At 39.5% G+C, this 21,822-nt stretch overlaps 2 protein-coding genes across 2 annotated transcripts in view; one reads left to right on the top strand and one right to left on the bottom strand.

The window, feature by feature from the left end:
* The window catches only part of LOC116041547 (centromere-associated protein E-like), a 44,309-nt gene that overhangs the window by 480 nt on the left and 22,007 nt on the right, over positions 1-21,822 (bottom strand). The window contains exon 5 of the mRNA XM_036005049.1: positions 392-1,264. Within this exon, the coding sequence (XP_035860942.1) occupies positions 429-1,264 (836 nt within the window). The 3' untranslated portion in view covers positions 392-428. The remainder of the gene's footprint in view (positions 1-391; positions 1,265-21,822) is intronic.
* On the top strand, positions 10,031-21,792 carry LOC116041538 (GTPase IMAP family member 8-like). The gene is made up of 6 exons (XM_031287465.2): positions 10,031-10,090; positions 12,087-12,172; positions 14,822-14,875; positions 15,023-15,652; positions 16,402-16,458; positions 19,909-21,792. The coding sequence occupies exons 2-6, from the start codon at positions 12,154-12,156 to the stop codon at positions 21,768-21,770; spliced, it is 2,622 nt and encodes an 873-aa protein (XP_031143325.2). The 5' UTR covers positions 10,031-10,090; positions 12,087-12,153; the 3' UTR covers positions 21,771-21,792.

The following is a 21,822-nucleotide window of genomic DNA, read 5'->3' as shown; positions in this document are numbered from 1 at the left end:
ACTCTGTCATTCTCTGGGACATGTTTTCATGCTAATTGAATGAGTTTTAGCTTGCAAGAAGCTAGCGCGGACCGCTAGTAACCGTCTTGTACACTTACAAAGTTCTCAATGCTTCGATTAACATTTAGGGACCCTCACTATGCTACTGTTGAAGTTTGGTGATATTTTGAGCCTTTTTAGTGGTATAAATAGCGATTTGTTTTTACGTTCCCTGTGCCCCGAATACTAGCGTTGTAAGCTAATCAGCGGTCCGCGCTAGCTTGTTTCAAGCTAAAAACTCATTCGATTAGCATGGAAACATGTCCCAGAGAGCGACAGAGTGGGTACCCATCTGTTAATAACCCCTAGGTTCGTTTTGCGCCGGAATTGTCCTTTAAAAGATGTTCAAAAATGTTTAACATCATAATGATCAAGAGTCAGTGGGGAGGTCAAAGGATGATACATTTGTTTCGGTATTTTTCTTTCAACTCTTTAATTTCCTGTTCATGCTGTTTCTTCAATTTCTCTTCTTCATGCGTTTTCCTCAACTCCTTTATTCTTTCTTTCAGTGTTTCTTCTTTGTGACTTGAGAGCTCTTGTAACAGATTGTACTGTTGGCCATGCCTCTTTTCTTCCTCTTGTATTTGTATCTCATGTCTTTGCTTCATGTCCTTTATTTCCTCCATGTGCTTCTCGACCAACACTGTGAAGTCCTTGGTGTATTTCTGTCTGAACTCATTGAACTCTTCAGCCTGTTTTCTGGCCTCCTCTTCATATTTCTTCTTCATGTCCTCCAGTTGTTTCTTATAGTTTTCCTCCAATTCTTTTCTCTCCTTTTCCTCCTGTTCTCTTCTGTTTCGATCTTCTTCTTTTCTTTTCTTTTCATATTTTTCTCTTTCCTGCTCATATTCTTCTTGGAGTTTTTTAAGTCTTGTTTGCTCCTCATGTCGTTTCTGTTCATTTTCTTGATTTCGTTTGTCCCACCATTCCTCTCTTTCCTTTTCCCAGTCCTCTCGTCTCCTTCTCATCTCTTCTTTACTCTGCTCCAACTTTTCTTCTGATTCTGACTTAAGAACTGCAATTGTTTGCTCCCACTCCTGTCGTTGAAGTTGTTCCTGCTTTCTCTTTGTCCTGTCTTCTTCTTCTCTCATTTCCTGTTCTTTCTTTCTCTCCTCGCGCTCCTTGTTGATGTTTTCCTCCATTTCTTCAAGTTGTTTGGCTCTCTCATGTTCAATATCTGCTTTCTCTTGTTCCATTCTGCTCTTCACTGCTTCCATTTCCTCCTTGTGTTTTCTTTGAAGCTCCCCCCTCTGTCTCTGCATTTCTTCTTCTTTCTCCTTCAGGATCTTCTCCACTTCCTTCTGTATGGCTTCCTCGGCCTCTTGGAACATCTCTGAGGTGTAGCAGTTGCCTCCATTTTCCTTCAGCATTTTGTTGGACTTCTTCAGCAGCTCTCTGACTTGTGTGTTATCATTCTCAACCTTATTATTGAAGACCTGGTATCTTCCTCCACAGTCACGTACCAGTTTTTTCAAAAAGTCATCTGACTCATCTATATAACTCTCAATTGACTGACTGAGATCATCTCCTCTGGTGAATATAATGATGATGAAGTCTCCTGACTTCTTACCAAAATATTTCTTGATCAGTTCCACAGAGTCTTTTTCCTCTTGTGTAAAGCGACCAATCTGCAGCACCAGTAAGAACACATGAGGTCCAGGAGACAACATGCTGATGCAGTTTAGAAGCTCCAGTTGAATCTCATCATTGGACAGAGTCGTGTCGAACAAGCCGGGAGTGTCGACCATAGCAACAGGCTGTCCATCAATCTCTCCTGTTGCTTTCTCGCAAAACTTAGTGACAGATTTTGAGCTCCCTTTAGATGTAAAATGTTTTTTGCCCAGAATGGTGTTTCCGGTTGCACTCTTCCCATTGCCAGTCTTCCCAATCAGCACCATCCTGAGACACTCTCTGTTCTGATGTTTATCATCACCTTCCACCTCACTCTTCTTTTTAACATCATGCAGTTCAGCTTTCAGTCTCGCAACCTTCTTCATCTGAGCCTTGGTGAACATGTCCTTTGTGAAGAATCTGGACTCAGCGACTCTCATCTTTTCCACACCATCCAACAGTTCTGGGATCTGCTTCTTGTCGTTGATATTGAGAACAACATTTCTTCCTCTACAGCTCTGAGCGAGCTCCTGGATGTCCTTGTTGCCCTTTAGAAAGTTAACAACAGCTGGAGCTGTAGGATCTGACTCCACTGTGAACAGGATCATAGTGAAGTCATTGACTGCAGAGCTGAATGTGTTCTGGATGGTCTCTAACTCTCCCTTGTCTTCATCAGTGAGGGGAGCCACAGGTAGGACCAGGATGAAGGCATGAACTCCCTCAGGATCACAGAGGGAGATACACCTGAAGGATTCCTCCATCACTGCCTCCTGAGGTTCTCCATACAAGGCAGGAAGCTCCACCAGGGAAACCCAACGTCCACACACCTCTCCCTGATGTTTAACACACTCTGATGAGTTGGACACTAACTCTGTCTGACCTAAAATGGCCTTGGCTGCTGAAGTCTTCCCTGCTCCTCTCCTCCCACAGAGAACCAGGTTCAAAGCTGGTTTGATGTGTTCAGACACAAGCGGTGGGGTTTTGTTGTTTTTATTTGCTGTTTCTTCAATCTTCTCCATTAGTGATCTATGGTTTTCTTCAGACATGCTGTAGTATCTTCCTCCACAGTCTTCAGACTTGTGTCTTCCTCCACAGTCTTTAAGGAGTTCATTAACAGGGGCTGTCATTTCTTCCCACGGATGTGTCACAATGATCATTGAGTACTCAAAGGCATCTTGACCAAACAAACTCAGGATGAACTTCAGTGTTTGTCTGTTCTTCTCTGTGAATTCAGAAGGCTTCACTAACAGCAGCAGAACATTTGGTCCAGGAGGACAAAGAGTCACACAGTTTTTCACCTCTCTTCTCAGGTCCCCCTCAGACAGACTGAACATGTCTGGAGTTTTCACAACCGTTAATGGTTTTCCTCTCCACTCTCCACAGGTTGCCACACATTGCCTGGTTGGGGAAGTTTTTTGGTAATGAAAAATTTGGTTACCGATGATGAAGTTACCAATTTTTGTCTGTTTGTCCTCGCTTTTTCCCAGCAGCACAATCCTAAATGCAGATGCTGTAATACAACAGAGAGAAAGATGAGATGACATAAAGTCACTAAGAGGCTGTAATCACTACACCAGAGGTGGAAAGTAACCAAATGTTGTGTGGACTAGCCACACCTTACTCCACAGGACAGTGGAGATAAGTCTGGCAATGTGAGACTAGTTGAAATAAACAGCAACCGGAGGGTCGCTGGTTCAAGTCCCAGTACGGACCAAAGTACAGAGTGTGGATTGGTAGCTGGAGAGATGCCAGTTCACCTCCTGGGCACTGCCAGGTCCTCTTGAGCAAGGCACCATACCCCCCCCAACTGCTCAGGGCGCTGGTCCAGCACTGGCAGCCCACTCACTCTGACATCTCTCCATTTGTGCATTAGTAGGTCCTGAGCATGTGTGTGTATTTCATGTGTGTGTATTTCAGGCCTGTGTGTAGTGATTTCTAACAAACAGAGTGTAAATTGTAATTTCCCCACTGAGGATCAATAAACAGTATAAATGAATTAATTAATTATAAATTAATTAATTTAAAGATGCATTTAAAATACCAACTCAATCACCTACATATTATATTCATATACGTACATCTGTTTTACATAAGAAATTATATTAGTACAAGAAATTGTGTTTTGTCCATACAGAGCAGTGTATGTGGAGGTTGAAGTGGTCAATGGGAATGTATGTGTTAGCCATGAATGACTTCTATATATGTTCAATATAAACATTTGAATATTTCAGAAAAAAGCGGCATCACATTTCCCCTAACAGGTTTTTATCAACTGCAAAGTGACAAAATATAGGAAATACTGACATGAAATTATTTAAGATTTTTTTTTTTTTTTTTTTTTTTTTTGCTTTTCAATGGCAAATATTTAATAATATTATATTCCCGTCCTCTCACCCCTGTTATGACATACTGTCATTATTCTTATTTCTTACTGTCTTTAAAAACTTTAGGCCAGATCTGAAACAGACACATTGAAAAAACAGAACCCAACATGAATAAAAAAGAGACCCAATCCAAAAGTGACCCGAGGACAGTCAGACCCTGTCTGGACCAAATCCAGAATGTGGTGGAAATGAACAGACCTACACCATTCCTATCAGGTGTTGTGTCAAAGACTGTTCCCCTGTTGATGTGTTTCCCCTACCTAAACCTGAACAAAACCTTATCCCTAACCCTAACCACGGAAGGGGGTGCTACGCATTTTAACAGTAAGGGAAACACATTCTCCTCTCTTTTCAAGCAGGTAGAGAACCTACGGTGGCCTTCAGGTATCACTAAAACCTCTCTGGAGCCAGTGTTTGATTTGTCCATTCTGGGCTACTGTAGAAACATGGCGGTACAACATGGTGGGCTCTGTGGAAGAAATCCACTCCCTATGTAGAGGTGAAGGGCTCATTCTAAGCTTCTAAATGAAAACATAACACATCTAAGTTGCAGGTGATTATACACTAATAAAACAGTTATGAATATTATATTCCATTTCTGCCAATAGATCCTCCTAAATTCTACACACTACTCCTTAAATGAAGGAGGGTTTATGTGAACAAAGTCTTCCTTGTCAAAAATGTGTCTGCACTTACCAGTAGCTTTAACAGTTTCTATGATAGAAACCTTCTGTTTTGGGCTTTGATGATCAGCTGGTAAAGTAGATGTTGCATCCTCAAATGGTTCATAGGTCACGTGCTTTCCGTTGTTCTCCTTTGCAGTTTGACCCAAACGTGTTAACAGCTCTGAATGATCAAGGTTCTTCTTCTTCAAGTATCTGTATCTACATTTTCTGATCAGGTCCTTTAATGGAGGGTGTTCCATGTATGTTTCCATGGAAGCTGAACTCTCCTCTCTGGGTGGTGAGATCAGCACCAATGAATGATCAAATGATTGATCACTGAAGAGTTTAAGGACTCTGCAGAGTCTCAGTTTGTGTTCTTCAGTGAAGCCTTCAGGCTGTAGAACCAGCAGGAACACATGAGGTCCAGGAGCAGAGTTTCTCACACAGTTTTCTACATGTTCTGTCAGTTCCTGTTGAGAGATGTTCGGATGCAGCAGATCTGGAGTGTTGAAGACAACTACTTTTTTCTCCTGCAACGGTCCACTGATTCTCACACAACATTCAGGTGCTTTGTTGAACACAGTCTCTCCCAGTATCAAGTTCCCCACTGAAATCCTCTCAGACCAGCTGTTCCCCAGCAGAACAACCCTCACCTCAGACACTGTGAAAAACCCAAATATTTAGAAAGGGCAACTAAACACAGACTTGCATGTATTCATTTTAGATATACTATTGCTATATACAGTATTAAATACTTTAAACGCAGATATTCTTAAATAGCAGAACACCATAGTTCAGTTTGACTCACTGTCAGGTGGCAGTAACTCATAGCTGCTACTGCGCTTCAGAGGAGGCAGATCATCTGTGATTGGAAGGACACAACATGTGTTTACTTATTTATGTAATCAAATGTAATCTTAAGTAGACCTGATGCCGGGCTGTATGTTCACTTTGTATGTTTTTTCAGAGAAAGCGAAGACACAAATTACAAAATCTTTTTTCGATCATGAAGCCCAAAGTCATAAATGGCTGTATTCTCACTCTTCTGCATTATTATAAACTATAATAATTCAGTTATGAGTCGCATCTCTCGCCACGTCCATTTTTCTTTTGTCTGTGACTGAAAAAGGTTACCAGCGGAAACACTGATATATGGACTCTACACAGCCGGGGACAGGATTTTCCAATTAGACAATAAACTACAAATACCAAGTAGAATAGCGATGCGCCATCAATTCACCTCACACACAAACAATCACACAAACACTCACTTCACAGATACAAGGGGCTCTTCCTCATGCAGCACAAAGCTTCAGTAATTTCATTTATCGTCATTTGGGAAGTGGTGGCCTAATGGTTAAATAAGCGAGCTTGCCAATGGAGGTTGCCATTTCAATCCCCAGACCGACAGAGTAAAATCTTGGTGGGGAAAGTGAAAGAGCAGCACTTGTCCCTCCCTCATTACCATCACTGAGGTGCCCTTGAGCAAGGCACTTAACTCCAACCGCTCCAGTGGAGCTGCTCAGTGGCCAGCAGATCAGACTGTGGTTGTACCGGGCAGCTTCCAGGTATGAATGTGGAACTGTGTGAATGTGAAAGGGCGTCGTTGCAAATGAGAATTTGTTCTCAATTGACTTATCTGGATAAATAAAAAATAAAATAAAAATGTATGCCAACTCGTCACATAATGATGCTTTGTCATTGGCGTCAATTGTCAACGCATTGGACAGCCCTGCACGTCATACTGTGACGCTCCACTACGGTCATCATTTTACACACTGGAAACACAGTTTAACATTGTGAATTTAAACAAAACCACTTGGTTAGGGTTAGAATAAGTATGTTTGTTACGTAACTAAAGTGATGCACACGACACGTACATAGACACAAACCTGGACGCCTCCTGGGTGCAAGTCCTGTGTTGTTTGACCCATCCACCACCCCGACCTCCACCAAAGTTAAAATGACATACCACATGTACTGTATGGCAAGAAGTGTTGCAAAAGTCAGTCATGCAGATTCACCACTTTGTGAAGCGAGAGAACACATATGTGAAGTTGCAGTGACCGATTCAGGATGGGGTGAAGCCTCTGCTTACTGTCTGTCTGTTCTGTCACTGAGCAACAGTTCTTACTGGTTCTCATATTTAATGTTTTGTTGGGACTGACCAATCAGAGGATTTTAATTCAGGACTTTCAGACCGAATTTATCAAACACTCTTTTGTTTTCTATATAATGTAGAGAGAGAAGAGTGTTATTCAGACTAATAAAGACTCACCTATTGCTGCAGTCGCCATGATGTCACTCTGCTGCAAACATCAGAGACTAATTCAACTGGAAGCCAACTGCTGGGTGTGAAAACCTAAAGAAAGTAGAATTTAAATCTTATTCACATCATAAAAAAAGTGTTTCTGGCGCCCGCATAGCTACCTGCGGCCCTTTGCTGCATGTCATTCCTGCTCTCTCTCCCCTTTCATGTCTTCAGCTGTCCTGTTATTGTTTTTCATGTATAATATAATCACATACTTTAAGCAATGACTGTTTTGCTGTCACCTTGTAATTTCACAGGTCAAGGAAAACAAGTAACTAAATAAATAAAGCTTAACTGAAAAAAGGTAAACTCCATGTAATCATCAAATATGGCGAGTACAAAATGTAATGTAAAATTCAGAGATTTAACAACTTAAAACATAACCTTTTTATATGTTATGTCAACCCTATACTGTGCCTCTTCCTGGAAGAAATAGAAAAAAATAGAGAAATAGTTTTGCAACGTGCTTATTTATGTGCCCTTTAACCAGTATGTCGCACTGTAGCCCCACCCTGACCATCCACTGGTGATTATTACACTGTACCATCTGTTACAAACATTTTTTATTCATTATTATTATTTTTATTACTATTATTATTATTTATTTTTTTATTCTTGTTGCTAATTACATTCTTATTCCTTTTTTCTCTTTTTTTTATCTTCTCTGTATTGTCCTACCTATAATTATATTAAAAAAAAGAAAAAAAAGAAAGAATAACCTTTGTCCGAGTTGCCTAGAGACACGGTTTTATTTCGTTACATTATCAATACTGATATCAACCAGTCTTGTGCTGTTGAAAAATCAGTTTTATTGATCTACAATATTGACAGATGAGTCTGCTTTTCAATTTGTATTTACCTTCAGTTGAACTGAAATTCTACTGATATTTTTGCCTCTCGCCACCAGTCCAACCCAGTGTAGCGAATTTGGTATCTACAGCAGTTATTTCAATGAGTCAGATACATATTTAGTTAACATTTAGGTAAATATAAGTATATTAAAGGATTCGGACTGGGGTCAAAAAAGCTTCAGATTGGGATACCTTGGTGGAGATAAAAGACAAATAATTGGACAGGGATTGTTTAGTGTCCAACCATACTGTATTTAGCCATTATTTTGATTCTTAACAATAATAATAATAATAATAATAATAATAATAATAATAATAATAATAATAATAACCTGTAAAATGTTTTACAACACTAAAACCATCAGGGGGTGCTTTTCCAAACAAATGCTGACTGGAATTAATTGATTAATCAATTAATCTTTGCAGCTCTAGAATACACAAAAATGTAAAAAGTAAAATAATTCTTTGCTTGTAAAAACAAAACATATCATCTGTGTCAGTGTCCCACATTCCTGAACATGTTAGATAATGTGGGACATAATTTTATGCTTTATTAATGCTATAACTATAACATAATCAACCATTATTAGGATGCCTATAAGTCACACCCTACACCACACAGTAGGGAATCAGGAACTTTAACCTATATGCTATAACATAGGCCTATTGTACATTGATTGACTTGAATTCCCGTCTGGCGACGACGCCTAGGTGTGGCGGCGTACTTATCAACTATGACGTAATGATGATAATAATGATGTAACCAATTGTTGCAATAGAATTGTCAAAATGTCTATTTTTGAGCTGGATTAACTCCATAATTCCACAGTAGAAATGGACATATGTGGAATCACTGGAAAGGTTTGGATCTGTAGTATGTGAATCAGGTGAGAAATTCAACGGACAACCATATTTGGCCATTTGGGGGCAGTGCAAATTCAGCAATTGTTGCAATAGAATTGTCAACATGTCTATTTTTGAGCTGGATTTTCTCCATAATTCCACAGTAGAAATGGACATAAAAAAAAAAAAGATTACACTTACATCTCACAGTGTGGTAGGCTACAGGTCATGAGAATTTGTGACTTTTTAAATATAATAATAGATTAGATTGTTGGCTTTTATCTAGACAGATTCAGCACAAACAAGTGTCAGGAAACAATAATATATAACAATATATATATAACAATATATATATAACAATATATATATAACAATATATATATATATATATATATATATATATATATATATATATATATATATATATATATATATATATATATATATATATATGTATATATATATAAACACTGCCACCCAATGGCTGAAACAGGCATTTTTTTTAAGGTGGAATAGAAACTTAAGCAGAACCAGAGCGAATGTGGAGCCAAGTTGTGGACTAACCTAAACTAACCTGGCATTTACCTGAAGTTATTTATCTAAAGTTGACAGTGTTTCATTGTGTGTTTATGTTTCTTCCTTTATAAATAAAGCATTTACTGTATTTGCTTCATTGACATTTGGCGCAGCCTACTATAGAGATAAAAACTAAACGTCAGAACAAACTTTATGTAACTCCTCTTCCTCGTTCTTCAGTAGGCGACGTGTTGAATGGTGTCTTAAGTTAATGTAGAAGTTCAGCTAACCTTTGTCGGAGAAGCCTACACACATAGCTTTATTTCAGATGGGTATAACATTTAACTTTGACTAAAAAAAACACCTGGACTTGAGAACAAAAACAAAATAGTTGTTTTTGCGCCTCCAACACATAGGCCTACTATTACTAACCTGCGCATTTGAAGTAGCCTAATGTATCTAAACCTGGCAGTATGTCAAAGTGAGCTTCTGTAATTCTGTTAGTCAGTATTTTGTGTGAGTGAACAGAAAGATGTTCCCAGCTAAATTACTGTGACAATAAAAATGTGAATCTGATCTGACACTCACCTGAAGACCTGTCCGTCGCTTTGTGTCCACTCTGTTAAAATAGAGATGAGCAGAGCGGCTTCCGAAGTTAGTGTAGCAGCTCCTTTTAATTATAATACACGGATTGGATTGGATTGTGCCACGGAAAACCTACCGAAGGAGACTGTCGTGTGACTCTAACGTGTGGATAGACTACAAATGTATTGAGGGAATTCAAGTCAATCAACATACAGTAGGGCTATGTGACCTTTTTTTCAGTTTCACTTTCACCAGTTTTTGTGTCGCAGCAAGAATTCCTGTAGCAAGGTAAGTGAACTCGACCAAAACTAGATAAAGAAAAAATAACCAAGTCCCTAATTAAAGTAAAAGTAGCCTATATCGGTATTGTGGATGGGTCAGTAGATTAATAGTTGATCTATGTGGGAACACTGTAGGTAGGTACGGTATTAACACTTTATTTGTGACCAGCCAAGTTAACCGCCTTTATGTTTTAAGCGGAAATAAACGACACCCATCCAACAGTCTGTAAGAAAACGGAGGAGTTTCTGTTTTTTGGCCTGAACCCCGAGGTCCTTCTATGTTTTCAGTCGGTGTTTGATCCCTAAAGTTTCACTGAAATGAGGAGATTTACTGAACCGACTGTAACCAAATGTTTATTTCAACATTTAGACCGAAGTGAACTGTCGCGATTTCAAATATGAGATAAAGAAGTCAATAGTGCTGATATTTTTTATTTTATTTTATTTTTACAGTAGGCACAGTACATGTGAGACACTCAGCACTATTGGAGCATTTGTCTCTATCTGACTATATAGGTTAGACTACAATGCTGCTACGTAGAAAGGGGTGCTGCTGCTGCAGGAATCAGGTGTGGGGTGTGACTTAAGCATGCTGATAGATGGTTGATTATATTAGCCTATAGTTTATAGCATTAATAAAGCATAAAATGATGTCCCACTTTACCTAACAATGCTGTCCCACATTATCTTACATGTTCAGGAATGTAGGACAGTGACACAGATGATATTTTTTGTTTTTACAAACGAAGAATTATTTTACACATTTGTGTGTATTCTAGAGCTGCAAAGATTAGAGTTGTCAACTAATTCCAGTCAGCATTTGTTTGGAAAAGCACCCCTTGATGGTTTTAGTGTTGTAAAACATTTTACAGGTTATTATTATTATTATTATTATTATTGTTATTGTTATTGTTATTGTTATTGTTATTTTTATTGTTATTGTTATTGTTAACAATCAAAATCTGCTTTATTGGCTAAATACAGTATGGTTGGACACTGAAGGAATTTAACTCAGGTGGTGCATGGTTATTATACAGGGATTGTTTACTGTCATCATCACATGGCTGACTTATTTCATGAGTGTGATGGCATGTGGTTATAGCCTGGCTCCGCTCTCCTACTTACTTCTGCTCAATTTTCATTTCCCTTCAGTACAAATGAAATGTACGAGAGTCTGGTAGGACCAGGCTAATGTGGTTAGAGAACAGGTATAAAAACAGTTTCTTTCAACACACTCATGAACACCTAAATTAAACATGTGATGACACTAAACAATCCCTGTCCAATTATTTGTCTTTTATCTCCGCCAAGGTATCCCAATCTGAAGCTTTTTTGACCCCAATCCGAATCCTTTAATATACTTATATTTACCTAAATGTTGGCTATATGTATCTGACTCATTGAAATAACTGCTGTAGATACCAAATTCGCTACACTGGGTTGGACTGGTGACAAGAGAATATCAGTAGAATTTCAGCTGAACTGAAGGTAAATACAAATTGAAAAGCAGACTCATCTATCAATATGCGACATACTGGTCAAAGGGCACATAAATAAGCACGTTGCAAAACTATTTCTCCCAGGAAGAGTCTCACGGCGCAGCATGGTATAGGGTTGACATAACATATAAAAGGTTATGTTTTAATTTGTTAAATCTTTGAATTTTACATTACTTTGTAGTCACCATTTATGATTACATGGAGTTTACCTATTTTTCAGTTAAGCTTTATTTATTTATTTACTGGATTTCTTTTATGAGACCTGTGAAATTACAAGGTGACAGCAAAACAGTCATTGCTTAAAGTATGTGTTTATATTATACATGAAAAACAATAATCCTTAAAGCTAACATCAATCTTTAATTTTAGCAAAATTTACAGACAAATCTGTTTATCACAAACACACCTTCACATTGTTGTCTGCAGTAACCAATCTGAGCTCCAAGTTGCTTTGAAACACTTTTTTTATGATGTGAATAAGATTTAAATTCTGCTTTCTGTAGGTTTTCACACCCAGCAGTCGGCTTCCAGTTGAGTTAGTCTCTGATGTTTGCAGCAGAGTGACATCATGGCGACTGCAGCAATATGTGAGTCTTTATTAGTCTGAATAACACTCTTCTCTCTCTACATTATATAGAAAACAAAAGAGTGTTTGATAAATTCGTTCTGAAAGCCCTGAATTAAAATCCTCCGATTGGTCAGTCCCAACAAAACATTAAATATGAGAACCAGTAAGAACTGTTGCTCAGTGACAGAACAGACAGACAGTAAGCAGAGGCTTCACCCCATCCTGAATCGGTCACTGCAACTTCACATATGTGTTCTCTCGCTTCACAAAGTGGTGAATCTGCATGACTGACTTTTGCAACACTTCTTGCCATACAGTACATGTATGTATGTAATTTTAAATTTGTTGGAGGTCGGGGTGGTGGATGGGTCAAACAACATAGGACTTGCACCCAGGAGGTGTCCAGGTTTGTGTCTGGTACGTGTTGTGTGCATCACTTTAGTTTAAGGTGACCAGATTTCTGAGACAAAATCCGGGGACATTTTCAGCTCAGAAGCGTAAATACCTCCAAAAAAGGTAATGTTTTTATCTTTGTAAAACTTAAAACGGGGACACTGCCCCAGGGGCGTCACTAGACCTAGAGCTGCACTGGGGCACAAGCCCCCCTAGGGGGGTCCATGGGCATGCTCCCCTGTAAGAACATTTTGTCTATTTTAACGTTTAAATGCATCAATCTGGTGCACTTTGAAAAGAAATTCCGAAGTTAGACTTGACTATTCTTATCTATGGATGGAAATATTTGTGCTGTAGCCTGAACTATTTTGCACTTAAGAATTATAACCATGCACACACAGGTGGAATAGTTTTTTCTTCATATTTTTGCATTAATGTCACTAGGAAGCATACCAGTAGAAATATATATTCATGTTTGTAAGTGGCATATGTATAAGTAAGTGGGATTGTCTGGAATCTGGCAATATAATAACCATTATGGTGGGATACACTGGCTAAGCAATTAACAAAAATGTCTGTGCTGACATAAATAATTTATGAGAATACATTATAATTTTGGCCCTTTGGCTGAGTCTCTATCTGTCAGAGGGAGAGCAGGAGTGCGGTTGTGAAGAAGTTTGTAATTTCATGGTGCAGATTAAACTTCGTCTGAGAATTAGTCACATTCTCATAGGGGCTGAGCCCCCCTGAAGGTCTGATCATAGAATCGCCCCTGCTGCTACATACTTGTAGCCTACTCCACTACACCTCAGAGGGAAATGCTGTAATGTTTACTGCACTACATTTATCTGACAGCTTTTGCTTTATTGCTTCACGCTGGGCTTGTTTCTGCAACAGTTCATTGAGTATCGGACACAATTAAAACTATTGAGGAAATATTTTCCTTTGACATTGGTCCAGTATTAAACGAGATCGCTGCAGTCGGCAACAGCGAAACAAGCGACAATGTAAGTTAATAGGACATCAATTGTCCAGCTTGTATTTACGTTCATAAAAGTGCTCGTTTTGCCGCTGACAGACTCAGATTTATTTTAAGTGTCTGACAACATTATGGAAAGGATTTCTAAGGAGGAGTTCGACCTTTCTGTTAAAGATTAAGATCCTTTTTTGAAAATAAAAAGTCCGCGAAATTGCGTTCACTAAACCCACCAGACTCCATGTAAATAAACAGTAATTTTAGCATCATAAAATATGGGCATTCTAAAACATCTCTGAGCTCTGAGGCTTGTTCTGTCTGTCTTGAGCCTGTGCGTGTACGGTGCACGACTATTTCATTCCGATTTCGGGTCTGTCAGTCACAGTGAAAACCGGGGACATTTCTGGGGACAGTCCCCGGTTTCGGTGACCTGTCCCCGGAAACCGGGGACGTCTGGTCACTTTACTTTAGTTACGTTACAAACATACTTATTCTAACCCTAACCAAGTGGTTTTGTTTAAATTCACAATGCTAAACCTGTGTTTCCAGTGTGTAAAAAGATGACCGTAGTGGAGCGTCACAGTATGATGTGCAGGGCTGTCCAACGTGTTAACAAGTGACGCCAATGACAAAGCATCAGTATGTGATGAGTTGGCCTGAGAACGAGTTGGTATAAATGACGATAAATGAAATTACTGAAGCTTTGTGCTTTATGAGGGAGAGCCCCTTGTATCTGTGAAGTGAGTGTTTGTGTGATTGTTTGTGTGTGAGGTGAATTGATGGCGCATCGCTATTCTACTTGGTATTTGTAGTTTATTGTGTAATTGGAAAATCCTGTCCCCGGCTGTGTAGAGTCCATATATCAGTGTTTCCACTGGTAACCTTTTGCAGCCACAGACAAAAGAAAAATGGATATGGCGAGATAAGATGTGGTTCATAACCAAATTATTCTAGTATATAATAATGCAGAGCAGCAAGAATACAGCCATTTTATACAAAACATATATGTCGTCGACCTGCAGATGCGCATTCAACCCACATTGGACTGTTCATATGAGTCAGCTGTCACTCTGTTTACCTGATGGTAAAAACTTCAGTCTGCAGTGGAGTTCATACACTGCACTGATCACCAGATAATTGTAGAGTAACTTTGGGCTTCATGATCAAAACAAAAATTTTGTATCTTGTATCTTCACTTTCTCTGCAAAAAAGTGAACATACAGCCCAACATCAGGTCTACTTAAGATTACATTTGATTACATAAATAAGTAAACACATGTTGTGTCCTTCCAATCACAGATAATCTGCCTCCTCTGAAGTGCAGTAGCAGCTATGAGATACTGCCACCTCACAGTGAGTCAAACTGAACTATGGTGTTCTGCTATTTAAGAATATCTGCGTTTAAAGTATTTAATACTGTATATAGCAATAGTATATCTAAAATGAATACATGCAAGTCTGTGTTTAGTTGCCCTTTCTAAATATTTGGGTTTTTCACAGTGTCTGAGCTGAGGGTTGTTCTGCTGGGGAACAGCTGGTCTGAGAGGATTTCAGTGGGGAACTTGATACTGGGAGAGACTGTGTTCAACAAAGCACCTGAATGTTGTGTGAGAATCAGTGGACCGTTGCAGGAGAAAAAAGTAGTTGTCGTCAACACTCCAGATCTGCTGCATCCGAACATCTCTCAACAGGAACTGACAGAACATGTAGAAAACTGTGTGAGAGTCTCTGCTCCTGGACCTCATGTGTTCCTGCTGGTTCTACAGCCTGAAGGCTTCACTGAAGAACACAAACTGAGACTCTGCAGAGTCCTTAAACTCTTCAGTGATCAATCATTTGATCATTCATTGGTGCTGATCTCACCACCCAGAGAGGAGAGTTCAGCTTCCATGGAAACATACATGGAACACCCTCCATTAAAAGACCTGATCAGAAAATGTAGGTACAGATACTTGAAGAAGAAGAACCTTGATCATTCAGAGCTGTTAACACGTTTGGGTCAAACTGCAAAGGAGAACAACGGAAAGCACGTGATCTATGAACCATTTGAGGATGCAACATCTACTTTACCAGCTGATCATCAAAGCCCAAAACAGAAGGTTTCTATCATAGAAACTGTTAAAACCGCTGGTAAGTGCAGACACATTTTTGACAAGGAAGACTTTGTTCACACAAACCCTCCTTCATTTAAGGAGTAGTGTGTAGAATTTGTTATGTTTTCATTTAGAAGCTTAGAATGAGCCCTTCACCTCTACATAGGGAGTGGATCTCTTCCACAGAGCCCACCATGTTGCACTGCCATGTTTCTACAGTAGCCCAGAATGGACAAACCACACACTGGCCTTTCACGTTTTAAGGTTACCTGAAGGCCACTGTAGAATCTCTACACTCTTGGAAAGGGAGGAGAATGTGTTTCCTTTACTGTTAAAATGTGTAGCACGCCCTTCCGTAGTTAGGGTTAGGGATAAGGTTTTGTTCAGGTTTAGGTAGGGGAAACACATATCAACGGGTGTTGGAAACACATATCAATAGGTGTCCTATCAGGTGTTGTGTCAAAGACACAACACCTGATAGGAATGGTGAAGGTCTGTTCATTTCCACCACATTCTGGATTTGGTCCAGACAGGGTCTGACTGTCCTCGGGTCACTTTTGGATTGGGTCTCTATTTGTTCATGTTGGGTTCTGGTAGGTTTTCAATGTGTCAGACAGTGTGGGAAAAAAAAATAATGACAGTATGTCATAACAGGGGTGAGAGGACGGGAAGGGTTTTCAGTTGATGGCAATCTGCAACGTCACCGCTAGATGCCACTAAATCCTACACACCGCTCCTTTATTTAACAACATTAAACTGCATATTAATGATGTCATCTTTTTACAGGGATTACAATGAAAAAAAGCTCTGCGCAACTCCCAGAGGGAAACCCTGTGACTCACAGTAAGTAAATGTATCTGTGACGGGGCGCATGCCTGCCGTCACGGTAGTGATGCGCTATCTAGTTTAGCTCTCAAAGACTGACTGTAAATGTTGCCTGTTTATTGTGTTAGCGTGTCAATATGCTCTGTTTCAAATCGTCTGTTAAACTAGCCATTCATCAAATGTCCCATAGTAATCCCGTAGTGTTCTTGTGCACAAATTTATCATCTAATACTGCGGTGATTTATAGGCTATAGTCATATCCATCAATGCATCATTCTCTATTGTTTAAAACCATACCGTTTGTCACAAACATAACCATTTATAATAATCACACAACACTTACGTCTTTGTTAACTGCATTGCTGTTTATTTAGTTTAAAAGGTAACAGTATAACATGTAGTCTTTGTGGCTTACCGGCGTCTGCTCTCTTTCATTGATAAAGGAAAGTTTGCCGCGATCGGGGAGTTTAAATGACGTTAGTACATCCGGGGTAACAGGAAGTGACCGGAATTAGGAGTAATTATTTTATTGTCCGTCAAGTTATCTTGTGGCTTAATGCAATGTTTTTGTGAGTCAGGTAAATAATCTTCTGTAAATTTCTAGCCTTTTAGATCTAATAATTTTGGCTGTTTGTAGCTTTTAATGTCTGCTCACCTTAGCCACCCCTGTATGTTAGTTTTGGTTGGTATGTTCCAATTCCAGGGGCGCGCTACAGGTCTTTATAGACTGGCAGTTTCAGTTGTTGAGGGAGCTAGAGGGGTAAGGACGTAAGTCTGTGGAAGGCTCAGGTGACTAGTTTGGAAAAGTCAACTTATATACAGCTGTATCTCTGTATCATTTATCAATTTTTGACTCTCACGTCAATTTATTTTATTTTTTGGTGAAAGTATTTTTTTTTACCTTTTTCTTTTTAATTTTGGTTTTGTTAATTGTTTGTTTTGCCTGTGGGCCTTAATTGGGACAATAATAATAAAAGCCCATCATTTCAACATCCTCTTTGACTCATCCTGAGTGTCAATATCTGCTCACGACTACTCTACTACATCTACCTTCAACAGTATCACAACGCTAATCATGTATTTGAAGGTTTTTGTTGGCATCTTTTTCTCCATGATTAACCCAAACACATCCCACAAATCTTCGCTATTGAAAAGCAATAAAATTAAATTAAAAAAAATCCTTAAATAATTTAATATCAGTATTTCATATATTTTGTCATTTTGCAGTTTATAAAAACATGTTAGGGGAAATGTGATGCCGCTTTTTAAAAATGTTTATATTGAACATATATAGAAGTCATTTGTGGCTCAACCGCCACATTCACTGCTCTGTATGGACAAAACAGTATTTCCTGTAATAGCACTGATCGCTGCCATACAATCATTTCAATTTCTGACCACCACTTTATCTTTCCTAAAGTATAATTTCTTATGTAAAACAGATGTATATGAATATAATATGCAGGTGATTGAGTTGGTATTTTAAATGCACCTTTAAACTCAGGTTAACTGTGAATAATATTATAGTGTTAGCTGGTGAATAGAAGAAAGCAGAAAGGATCAACAAGTGCCGTTTACTTAAACTAGTCTCGCATTGCCAGTTCTCCACAGCGCTGCGGAGGAAGGAGGAAGGAAGCGGAGGAAGGACGCATCGAGCGTGGCTCTGCAAAATAGTCTTGGGAAGGAACTTGTTTTGGTCGAACATTTTCACCCTAAAAAAAGATAACGCCACATACAATATTAAATGAAGTTAACTGTTCACACAATACAGTAACGTGAGCTATTTAAATGAGCTGGATACATGTTTACACATAATTTGCTCTTACCAGTGTATCCCAGTTTGTATTTTGTCCATAGCTACCCCCACCAATCGGTCCCAAAATGTCCCAGAGAGTAAATGCCGTATGCATATTCTTTTTAAATCTTTACAGTCACCCTGTCATACTGTTTTTTTTTATTATTAGAATATACTGTAGACATTAAGATAATACATCGTTATGCAAGTACTTTTTCTTTTAATACTTAAAGTACATTTAAAATCAGGTATTTTTTACTTTTAGTTAAGTACGGTTGTCATTGTGGTACTTCTACTTTTACTAAAGTAAATATGTCTCTGGTTATTTGTACTTTTACTTAAGTACTGAGATTCAGTACTTCCTCCACCACTGGCTTTACAACAGTACTGCCTAGTGGTATAATAAAAAAGACATGTAGAGATAGAACACAACAAATATGACATCACATTTTAACAAAATCCTCAGGTCTTAACTTACCTCTACATGCTTGCACAGGTTTGATGTCGAATATTTATAATGCTAGTTCAGTCTCTCTACAAACACAGCTAACACTGCATAATAAAGCTCTTGTCTTTTTGCACTTGAAGCCGAAGTGGTCGCTTGTCCAGGGGTTCACTTCATTTCCTTTGTGTTCAACTTCAGCAGAATTGGTTTTGCTTTTAACTTGGTCTGCACCACGGGTGTCTGACGTGTCCGTCTCCATCCTTATTTATCATTAATCAATAATTAATTTATCAAATTATTATCATTTACTGCAGTAGTTTCCGGGGCCCAAGTTTTTTGTTTCACTCAATAACCACTGTGATTTAAAATGTAATGAAGTAAATGCAAAAATTACAGATTAAAAAAACTAAAACTTTAAAGGAACACGCCGACTTATTGGGACTTTAGCTTATTCACCGTAACCCCAGAGTTAGACAAGTCCATACATACCCTTCTCATCTCCGTGCGTGTTGTAAGGCTGTCTGACGGCTCCAGCGGCATCAGGCCAGCACAGTACATGCAGGTGAATGGTTCCAGCAATCCTACTGCTCCCAATAAGTGACAAAATAACAGCAACATGTTCCTATTTACATGTTGTGATTTGTAGAGTCACAGCGTGTACAAAAAACAACGTAACATGAGACACAGCCATCTTCTAACCGTAAACAAACCGGGAACTATATTCTCAGGCGGAAGAATATAGTACTTGGGCGGAATGATTTGCTTTGCAGCAAACCTGTCTGAGAATATAGTTCCCGGTTTGTTTACGGTTAGAAGATGGCTGTGTCTCATGTTACGTTGTTTTTTGTACACGCTGTGACTCTACAAATCACAACATGTAAATAGGAACATGGTGGCGTTATTTTGTCACTTATTGGGAGCAGTAGGATTGCTGGAACCATTCACCTGCATGTACTGTGATGGGCTGCTGCCTCTGGGGCCGTCAGACAGCCTTACAACACGCACAGAGATGAGAAGGGTATGTATGGACTTATCTAACTCTGGGGGTTACGGTGAATAAGCTAAAGTCCCAATAAGTCGGCATGTTCCTTTAAGTAGAAGTACACAAACAAACTAGTCAATTACACTAACCTGAGTAATTGTAATTAGTTACTTTCCACCATAGTGTAGTGATTACAGCCTCTTAGTGAGTTTATGTCATCTCATCTTTCTCTCTGTTCTATTACAGCATCTGCATTTAGGATTGTGCTGCTGGGAAAAAACGAGGACAAACAGACAAAAATTGGTAACTTTATAATCGGGAACCAAAGTTTTCATTACCGAAGAACTTTCTCAACCAGGCAACGTGTGGCAACCTGTGGAGAGTGGAGAGGAAAACCATTAACGGTTGTGAAAACTCCAGACATGTTCAGTCTGTCTGAGGGGGAACTGAGAAGAGAGGTGAAAAACTGTGTGACTCTTTGTCCTCCTGGACCAAATGTTCTGCTGCTGTTAGTGAAGCCTTCTGAATTCACAGAGAAGAACAGACAAACACTGAAGTTCATCCTGAGTTTGTTTGGTCAAGATGCCTTTGAGTACTCAATGATCATTGTGACACATCAGTGGAAAGAAATGAGAGTCCCTGTTAATGAACTCCTTAAAGACTGTGGAGGAAGACACTACAGCATGTCTGAAGAAAACCATAGATCACTAATGGAGAAGATTGAAGAAACAGCAAATAAAAACAACAAAACCCCACCGCCTGTGTCTGAACACATCAAACCAGCTTTGAACCTGGTTCTCTGTGGGAGGAGAGGAGCAGGGAAGACTTCAGCAGCCAAGGCCATTTTAGGTCAGACAGAGTTAGTGTCCAACTCATCAGAGTGTGTTAAACATCAGGGAGAGGTGTGTGGACGTTGGGTTTCTCTGGTGGAGCTTCCTGCCTTGTATGGAGAACCTCAGGAGGCAGTGATGGAGGAATCCTTCAGGTGTATCTCCCTCTGTGACCCTGAGGGAGTTCATGCCTTCATCCTGGTCCTACCTGTGGGTCCCCTCACTGATGAAGACAAGGGAGAGTTAGAGGCCATCCAGAACACATTCAGCTCTGCAGTCAATGACTTCACTATGATCCTGTTCACAATGGAGTCAGATACTACAGCTCCAGCTGTTGTTAACTTTCTAAAGGGCAACAAGGACATCCAAGAGCTCTCTAAGAGCTGTAGAGGAAGAAATGTTGTTCTCAATATCAACGACAAGCAGCAGATCCCACAGCTGTTGGATGGTGTGGAAAAGATGAGAGTCGTTAAGTCCAGATTCTTCACAAAGGACATGTTCACCAAGGCTCAGATGAAGAAGGTTGCAAGACTGAAAGCTGAACTGCTTGATGTTAAAAAGAAGAGTGAGGTGGAAGGTGATGATAAACATCAGAGCAGAGAGTGTCTCAGGATGGTGCTGATTGGGAAGACTGGCAATGGGAAGAGTGCAACCGGAAACACCATTCTGGGCAAAAAACATTTTACATCTAAAATGAGCTCAAAATCTGTCACTAAGTTTTGCGAGAAAGCAACAGGAGAGATTGATGGACAGCCTGTTGCTATGGTCGACACTCCCGGCTTGTTCGACACGACTCTGTCCAATGATGAGATTCAACAGGAGCTTCTAAACTGCATCAGCATGTTGTCTCCTGGACCTCATGTGTTCTTACTGGTGCTGCAGATTGGTCGCATTACAAAGGAGGAAAAAGACTCTGTGGAACTGATCAAGAAATATTTTGGTAAGAAATCAGGAGACTTCATCATCATCATATTCACCAGAGGAGATGATCTCAGTCATTCAATTGAGAGTTATATAGATGAGTCAGATGACGTTTTGAAAAAACTGGTACGTGACTGTGGAGGAAGATACCAGGTCTTCAATAATAAGGTTGAGAATGATAACACACAAGTCAGAGAGCTGCTGAAGAAGTCCAACAAAATGCTGAAGGAAAATGGCGGCAACTGCTACACCTCAGAGATGTTCCAAGAGGCCGAGGAAGCCATACAGAAGGAAGTGGAGAAGATCCTGAAGGAGAAAGAAGAAGAAATGCAGGGAGCAGCTTCAAAGAAAACATGAGGAGGAAATGGAAGCAGTGAAGAGCAACACTCGGAGCTCTTAAGTCAGAATC

Source organism: Sander lucioperca, chromosome 9 (assembly GCF_008315115.2).
Source record: "Sander lucioperca isolate FBNREF2018 chromosome 9, SLUC_FBN_1.2, whole genome shotgun sequence".
NCBI classification, from domain to species: Eukaryota; Metazoa; Chordata; class Actinopteri; order Perciformes; family Percidae; genus Sander; species Sander lucioperca.
Note: the sequence above shows the minus strand (reverse complement) of the source record. Positions and strands in the feature narration are given on the sequence as shown.